Source organism: Phalacrocorax aristotelis, chromosome 7, assembly GCF_949628215.1.
Source record: "Phalacrocorax aristotelis chromosome 7, bGulAri2.1, whole genome shotgun sequence".
Taxonomy (NCBI): Eukaryota; Metazoa; Chordata; class Aves; order Suliformes; family Phalacrocoracidae; genus Phalacrocorax; species Phalacrocorax aristotelis.
In genome coordinates, this window is record NC_134282.1 from 5,591,828 (window position 1) to 5,601,187 (window position 9,360).

Here is a 9,360-nt window from a genome sequence, read left to right on the forward strand (position 1 = left end):
CAAGTGGAAAGGAGAGAGAAGCAAATTTCACCTGAACACAGGAAAAAAGTCAAATTAGGAAATAGGCCATATAAACAAAAGGTCCAAAGAACAAGTTACATATATTTATTTATATAGAAACAAAGATATAGATAAATTTTGTCTCTCTCTCTAGATGTATATATTGCTTAATAGCAACAATTATTCACAAAGGCTGGAATGACAGAAAAGGCTTTTCTTCCTTTTTAAACTGCCAAGCTCCCCTTTCTACTTAATCTATTTTAAGGCTCATTTCCCTACATTTCCCAGACAAAATTAATCAGCAATACCAGAGACAATTAGGACATCCTGCTCCCTTGACCACTAATCAATCCCTGCTATCTACTGATCCTGTATCAATACTTGTGATGTTTATATGCCCTCTGGGATATGGATTGTAAGCACCAAGCTCATTTAGATTAGGTCTCATTATCACTACTACTCTCTGGATCCGTGGACGAAGGTCCACCACAGAAGACGCTCCTAACACCACAGGTTACTAATGCACTGCCGTGTCTTATTCACATCCTCTCTCTGATTAGACGGAGCAGCTAAATAACATGAGAGTTCTTTTAGCCTTTGTGCACTGCATCTAGATTAAGAGCAAATCAATATGAGATGATTAATTACACACTCAGCTATTATAACAACAATAAGATTTTTAGTTCCTACTGCTATCAAAGTGCAGCGGCTGTCGTTTAGCTTCTATTTAACTATCCTCCTCCCTCCCCCAAGACAGAATAATCTATTTTCGTTAGCCAGAAAAGCAGAAGATAAACATGCACATCCAGATCATTTAACTATGATTTGCAAGTCACCTTTTTTTGCATTTTAAATCAAGGAACAATTTTTTTTAATTTATTTTAATAGTGTCACATAGCCTCGGTCCCCAGCAACTTCTAGTGTTATAGTTTCTTTGACTGGCTGACCTCTGCAGGCACTAAGTGGCTTCTGCAGGCTCAGGTAAGGCATCAAGTAAAGGACAGACCCACAGGATGGCAAATAAAGTATCGCCACTTTAGCACACAACTCTGATAACCTCCAAATACCTGTCTTCATTCACGTTCAGGGATGTGTGCCAATTACTTTCATCTACTGTATCCAAAATAGTTGATTATCCCAGAATATGGCTACTTTGGCATGAGTCTTAGAGGAAACAAAGAAAATTCACTACCAAAATAATAGTGCAATAATTGCAGAGACCACCTGATATCAGCATCTTCTTAAATCCATTATGTTCTTTATTGTTAGATGCCTTCTGCGCACCTCCACAGGGTTCTGCACCAGGGTTATTTTTAAACAAGTGACTTAAAAAAAGAACAGCATCCAGGAGAGCGCCAGCGTTGCTGCCGGTGACTGGGCCTGCCAAGCCTCACACAGCACCGACAAACCCTTCCAGCATGCAGACTGCTTTGCAGACAATTTAAGGACCTTTGTCCCAAGGATCCAACTCTAATGTAATTAGAAAACCATATGTGAGGTCACATATAAGGAGGCTAAAAAATAGTTCATATTTCTTTCCATAATGCCTCTCATGTTAAGGCAAACCAAATAACTGTCCAGAATTCAGACAAAACTAGCATTTAAAAAAAGTGAAATTATAAGAGGAAAGCATCAAGTAGCAGCAGTTATCTCTAGACAAAATTTCCCATTAACTACACCCATCTCAACTATCATTCTGCTGCAGAAGAGTGAATAATGAAAGCCACCCCAGTAAATCTGCCAGGTATGCTGACCTGAGCTTCTTCTGGCAAGGCGGCACAAGAGGACCCGACGCTAAAATATTAAAATAAAAACCACTGAAAAATTTCATACCACTTGTGTCATAAGTAGAAAAACTCACCTTGTTTTGCAGCATGTACCATGTTGCTTGACAGTGAAACTAGTTAGAAGGTAGCGAAATCCTCAGTTTCAGTTTGGCAATCAGTATCTAGGAATTGCTCACTGCTTTTCTGGTAGATATCAGATTTTAACAGTTTAGAGTCAAAACCTCTTTTCCTGAAGGCTTACTTGTGCAGTAACATGTAATAGATGCAAGAAAAGTCCCTACATACCAATGTTTTAAGTGTTAAAATATTCCCAGTCTTTTACTACCCTATAAATCCTTAGCTTAACACCACTGATGCAAATGCCCACTTGATTTTTTTTTTTTTTTAAACCATTAAGCAATATTGGTAGAGCTCAGTATTTTAGGAATTCTAGCCACAAAAAAACATGGCAACTAACACGCATGCATTAGTGGATTAGTTTTCAATGATGGTAAACAGGGGAAATACCTCAAAAATTTGTATCTTTCAGATTAGAAACTTATACTGAGGTTCTAAATTACCCACAGATTCCTGGTGTTACTTTGCAGCCAAAAAAGAGGGGCAGGCCTTGCCTCATGAAGAATATAATTACAAGAGAGAAGTTCTTGCAACTGGGTTTTTCACCATTGATGATGCATCTGTCGGGCAGGGAGAGCACTAGCCATTACAAACTGAACAGGAACGGCTGAAGAGTATTGTAAGGATTGGGGTGTAGGGAAACTCATTTCCTACACAGGAATATTCTCACCTGAAAAGACTAGGCCCAAAATACATGTTTCATAATTTGAGATTTTTCTGTTGTTGTTGTAAAAAACCACCTTATAAAGTCTCCTTCTCTGGCAGAGCCTGAAATATTACGATATATTTTCAATATTGAATTAGTTTGTGTATATAAAAACACAGTCTGGGCATGGTGTTCTCTACTAAGCAACAGTCTGAACCAAGTTCTGCTCTAACTTACAAAAGAAGGGATGAGGTTTGGCTTACAAAAGGAAAGGTATGGTGTTTCTACTAAAGAATACAAAAAAAGAACATCAGCACTCTGACTTGAATAACATTCCTGTTTTCACACACATGAGATCAAATATTCATCCATAGGTCAAAGGTACTGAGAGAAATACAACTAGATGTACAGCTTGGCTTGTGTGCGCGTTGTAACTGAAAGCATACATATGCTTACACAAAAGGCAAAAATCTCAAGCTTACCTCTGGAACAACTAATGACTAGCTTTAAACCAAGACCAGCATGGAATCCAAAGTATAAAACCAAGACTACACATGTTCAGCACGCAGTTTTTAACTGCTTTGATTTCACAGTAATGAAAAGAAATTTCTTTCTCCTCAGAAATAAATTAAAAGCAATAGATTTTAGAGAGAACGTAAGCAATAACAGGCTTGGATTTCAGAAGGAGGAAATCTATTAACGGTGTTCAAAGAGAGAAGGTATTTAATTGGTGACTAACACGAGTCTGCAATATGGGCTGTTAACTCTCTGAGAGCCAAAGTGTTGCTTCCATCAAAGGAGGTTCTGCTGACAAGTCATGCAAAGACTAGGTTTTACTTTGCCAGATAATCTTACCCTTCCTCACCAGGAGGCATGTTCAAATTTATTAAACGTATTCCATGTTCTCTGTCATATCCAGATCACGGCGTTCCTAGAACTATGATACATCAACAGTGCTGGATATAAACAATGCAGAAGAAAGAAGTCAAAGCAAAAAGTAGGCAGTTTTCCTGAAAATCAGAAATACTGCAAACACACAGTACACGCAAAGAATAAATGTATGCATAACTAACTAAGCTACATCAACATTTCATAACGCAGCACAAAGAAGCTTAAAGAAACGCTGACAAGTTCTGCCCTCTTAGGGTGCATTTTTGAAGAGTAACTTAAGAAGCCAAATCCCATTAATAGTGAATGGGAGCAGGGGCTTGCCTACCTTAAACTTGCAGATTTAAGACTCACACAGTACATATAGGCTATTGTGATTCAGGTGGCAAATTTCTAAACCTCTTGCAGGTATATTATGTGATGTCTCTGATATGGAAACAGATATAAAACTGGGAAATACTTTAGTCAATCACAAGATCAGGTTCATCTTTGATAAATGCAGCAAGTTCAGGCTATCGCATTTTATGACCATGTATTTTTGTAGCCTTATGGCTATTTGAGAGTTTAGGAGGAAGCCTTGATCTCATTTTTCCTCCCATAGAGCAGGAAAATGTCATAAATCAGGAAAAGAACTATAGCATGCTGATACTCATTCATTATATTTAAGTCTCCTGCCAATGAATATACTGGGAGAGAAAAAGAGCCCTTTACCATCTGTTTAAAGACTAAATTCAAAATTAATTTTCCCCTAGAAACTCTGAAACAGAGGCTGTAACTGTAAACTCTTGAAAAATGTGATTCTGTTACAATGCTGACCAGCATGAGCTCTATCTGGTGGCAAGATACTGTAGTGCACAGGCTAGAATGACTATTTTTTGTTCAGCGTGATGTCCACATTCACAAAGAGGAGAAACATCTCTTTCGTCAACAGTTATTTTTCTCTCCTAGCAACAACTACTGGATACTGAAGCATTTGGGGGTGGGGAACTGGACAAAAGGATGAGGCTGCCATAACCTTCATGCCAAAGCATTTAAACCATGCTTACTAAAAACCACATTATCCAAACCTCAAAGGCTGGATGTAGCTACCATTCAAGAACGCTGAGGGTTTACTGCATCCTGACAGATTCTAGGCAGACAGGACTGGGAAGAGGTACTTGAGGTTTCAGCTGGGGGGAAGAAAAAAAAACAAACTAAAATGAGTGAATGAGACTTTGGCCGTGACTCTGGGTTGCCGGCATCACTTCAATCAATGTTTACAAAGAGTTGATAAGAAAGACTTAACTTAATCTTACTTAATTTCAGATACAAACTTAAATACACCACAGTGGCAAATCAGGTCCTTATTTTCACCAGAAAACCTGCAGTCTTTTTTTAACTATCAAGTCTGTGAAGATCTGATATCCCATTCAAAGAAATGGCAGGAGATTTACTACATTACTCACTTCAGCTCCGAAAACTAAGTATACCTCAAGCCCTTATTTAACGCTAGGAATGCAAAACTTTCCTTGCACCTGTAAATTGGCATCACTGGAGGTGAAAATAGTGTATTGGCTAAACAACCAATATACGAGACAATTTCTCGCCAAGCAATGATTATACAACCTACTTTTCGCATCATTTGGACAGCATTATGACAAAACTCCAGGGTCCAAGTTTAAGCTCTATCACCATATACTTTATAGAAGCAATTTTTTTGCGTTACTTTGTTCTCTGCACTGCGTTCTAACATATTCTAAGTGACATGCAATTTGTTCCACCATAGCAATCGAAACTCCGATGCATCTCTTTGTACGGAAATGCTTTGTACACCAATAGTTTATTTTAAAATACATTCCAGTCCTCAAAAAAAAGTGGACTTCACCTTTTTAATTACACCTACTTGCCTAAAAAAAGTTATTTGAATTACTTTGAAATATTGTCCACAACCACACCTATTTGCAGTGAGACAGGGTGCAACACTACTCCTGTACCTCTGTAGCTCAATCACTGCTACAGTTAAAGGACCAAGTTTGCTCAAGTGTTGCAAACGTAGATATCATCTGAACGCTACCTTTCGCTTTTGGGAATATGATTTATGTGGAGGAGCACGAGTAAGCCTCCAGTGCCCAATAGAATTGAAGAAGCTGGAAAACAGTTACTGAGCCAGGAATCCAGCTTTAAATCCAGGTGTTCCTTGGAATGTGACCAAATTTACTTGCTTATGGACAGAGTAAAAATATGCAGCTGCAACATTTGAGCAGTCAAAAAACCTGAAGAAAATAGTTTATTACAAAGTTGTGACTGGATCCTCTAAAACCAAATCAGACCCTATAGATGTCATCCTGGACCTGGAAAACCACAGAGCAACAAGCTTAAATTTGGCAAGGACAACGTTCACTTCATGACTTTTTCAAAGAAGTCCTCACTCATGCGTCACTTGGGAAGAGAAGAATCCATTCTCGAGCCACGTCTCAGTCCTAACAATGAAAGGTAATATTTATTGCACAAAGGGGGTTCCTAGCACATACCTCATAACCGCTCCTGCCTTTTGCTCCGTCCTGCACAGTTATGAGCAAACATCTGTACTTCTAGAACTTGTAGTGGAACATTTCTCTAGGAGAGGTTTTACCACTTCTGACAGCAACTCAAGGCCTCTACTCTTAGCTCCTGTTTCTGCACTGTCCCACAACTACCCCCAGCCTTCTGCGAAGCACGATCCTGAAAGTAAACTCAGTGCTGGATAACCACACATCACAATTACAGCGTCATTATATACCCCAATTTTGAACTACAGAGCTCACTGCGAAGTGAGCTGCTAAAAATGTGCTTTTTATGACAAGAGATGGTTAATTCATCATTTCAAGGCCTAAACAGCATGGTTTTCGATGAAAACTGCGTATTTGTTCTCTGGTCGTTCCAGTGTTCTCTAAAGTTCTAACACAAGATCATCAAGGGCTAATTGTCTGGAAACATGGCTGATAGAAATAGCTAGTCATCCTATAATCTGTTCTACATTAAATCTCCTCAGGGGGCTTGGGAGCAGAATACCAACATCCACACAGATTCCTCTCATTTTTAGCTAGCAGCAAATACTAAAGTTAGCAGCAGATGGAAAACAATTACGGAGAATATCCTGTATATCCTCAGCCACATAAGATCTCAATCAAAACAACAGCAAATGCTAAAGAAGGAAGCACCAGGCGTGGTGTGTTCCAAGGGATACAGTTGTTCCTCTTATCCCATTGACTGCAGATGACCAATGTCAGAAGAACACAGAATTACTAAAAATAAGGCGATTCGTGAAGTGTCCTTGTGAACATTTCACTTAGCTTACTCCTAAGGGGTAACGACTGCTTGTATTTCTGTTTACATTGAAGGTGAAGTCCCTAAACAGCATAAAGTAAGTTTGGAGTAGTGCTGATACCTGCCCCAGCTCAAGGAAAGCAGCAAGAACTATAGTAATTGCAGGAATATGCCTCTTGGGAAAAGCACTCCAGGCTCTGCCACAGGTGAGGGGGTTCAGGTGGGATTTTTGATTGCTGCTGGCTAGCAGAGCCCCCTGCTCCCAGCAACTCGAGCTCAACGGTGATATCCTTGTACAGTTTCATTTCCAGAAGGGAATGTTGCCTGTATTCCTGCAGTGACACTAGCTTTAAAAAGGTAACAGCAAACAAAAATTCTTTGGAGGCAATTCTCAGTTAACACCACCTCCAGCTTCCAAAGTGCAGAATCATAGTTATTACCGATATGTCAAATGCAAATAGATTAATGTAGGCCAACAGGACTCTTCCTCATAGTGGAGTAATTGCTTCTAAAGAAAGCAAGAAGCACGCCTGAAAGGAACACAGAGCACTTAAAAACAAAAAATGCTTTACCAGAAAATGAACTTGACTTCTCTAAACATCGTGATGGATACTTAGTGCTCCAGCAAAATGGAGTCATATCAAGCACCTTAAAAGCACTTCTAATAAGTACATATTTATGTGCTGGTGTGTAGAAAACCAATGAGCAACAGGCTCAGAAATGTCAATTTTGTGACAGAAGAAATAACTGAGTTGAAAACATATATGAGACAAGTTAATTATAAAAGGGTGGGATGAAGTTGGCTAAGTACAAAAAAAATAGGAAGAGCAAAGGGGTTAAAAATTAGGGTATACGCAGACATCTGAAAAGGCTGTTGTCAGGTTGCGGCGGCGGCGGGGGGCGGGAGGGGGGACACGGACATGAACATTCCTTAAAAATACAAGCGGAGCTTTGCAGAGAAAAAGGTGCACAAAGCAGGGAGCCGCCTCCAGAAATGCTATCTTCTATTGCAACGAGCAAAAACTTGAACCGTAACATTTTGTGCGCGCTGTCATCTACGCTACTTTAGAATTTGACCACAAAACTACCTCTTGACAAAAACGTTACATCGCATCTACAACAAATTGTTGCTCATGCCGTGCAAAACACCTCGCAGAAACTTCCTCCTGCCCGAGCACCGGCATGTGCACACACGTGGCCCCAACTCCTTTGTGTCTGGGAGCGAGCCGTGCTTCCAGCTGCGGGGGGATGCTGCCCATCGCCCTCCCCTCGCTGCTCGCCGGCCCTGCCCCTCCCGATTTAAAAAAAAAAAAAATAAATCCCTAAACCGGATTTAGGTTTTATTACTCAGATTTTTTTCCTATTACTGTCCTCCGCCAGGTAAAGCTCACCGTAACCCCTCCGAAAGCATGGGCTGCTGCCGCAGCTGTGCGAGGCGAGGCTCTGCCATCCGCTCGGGATTTTTTTTAAAACGAGAAGGAAGAAACAGGCTGAGCGATACCGCTGCGCTCCCTGAAGCTGCCTTCACATCTCGAATCAAAGCCGAGGCAGCCCGCCGGGGCTGGCAGTCCCACGGGTAACCCGTTCGAAAATAACTCCACGGAGCAGGAACCCACGCCGCGGAGGGGGGGGAACTCGCCTAAGTTAAAGACGCACCCGGCTAAACTTTCTTTGTCGAGGAGTTGGACGGCGATGAACACCGATTCATCGGTGATTTCGGGGGGGGGCGGGGACGGGGGGGACGGGACGGGACGGGACACACTCCGCTGGGACCCCAAGGTCCTGCCCCCGCGACAGACAAAGGCAGCGCGCCCGGGCGGGGCTGCGGGACCCCCGGGAGGGGCTGCGGGGACACCCTCCTCCTCCCGCACCCCCCCGGCCGTGCTACGGGACCCCCGGACCCCTCCCCCCCCCCTCTCCGCTCCACTCACATGCCCCGCTGCAGCCGCGGCTCCGTCGCGCCGCTCGCCCGGCACAGGCAGAGGCACAGGCAGAGGTACCGGCAGAGGTACCGGCAGGGCGGCCCCGCGGCCATCGCCCGCCGAGGCAGGGTGCCGGGGGCAAGGTGCGGCACCGGCGGCGGCGGCGGCAGCAGCACCGCCGCCACCCGCCCTCCAAGTCATTTAAAGCGGCGGCGAGGCGCGCCGCTGGAGGGGCGGCCCCGGCCCGCCCCCGGCCCGCCCCCGGCCGCCCCCCGCGCTGCTCGGGGCGGGGGGGACCGCCGTGCACCCCCTGCCTTCTCCGGGGGCTGCCTCGGGGCTCCCCGCCCGGGATCCCCCCCCCCCCAGCCCGGGTCCCCCCGGCCGGCTCTGCCCGCCTGCTTACCGCCTCGCCTCCCCTCCTCTGCAATGTCTCGTCGGTTCCCCTCCTCCAAAGGGACTTCCCTCGTGGACCGAATTCCTCTTGGGTACAACGCGGAGAGGTGGAGATAAGGAGGGATTTGTTTTCACTGAATAATAGATGAAGTTACACGCAACCTCATGTTCGCGACGGTTCCCGGCTCTCGGAGGAGAGCTGGCCACCCCCTGCTCGCCCCCCCCTCCTGCGCCAAGGTGCCAACCCGCTTCTGCCTTACTGCGAGAGATGTAGCTTGGCTTCTCTGTTTTTCCTCTGGTCCTTCTTTGTTCTGTGCGTGAC

General features: G+C 43.7%; 1 protein-coding gene across 2 annotated transcripts in view; it reads right to left on the bottom strand.

Annotated features, from left to right (window-relative positions):
- The window catches only part of LOC142059649 (uncharacterized), a 211,916-nt gene extending 203,047 nt beyond the window's left edge, over positions 1-8,869 (bottom strand). For both annotated transcript variants that reach the window (XM_075098525.1, XM_075098526.1), the window contains exon 1: positions 8,655-8,869. In XM_075098525.1, the coding sequence (XP_074954626.1) occupies positions 8,655-8,758 (104 nt within the window). In that variant the 5' untranslated portion in view covers positions 8,759-8,869. The remainder of the gene's footprint in view (positions 1-8,654) is intronic.
- Between the last annotated feature and the right edge of the window lie 491 nt (positions 8,870-9,360).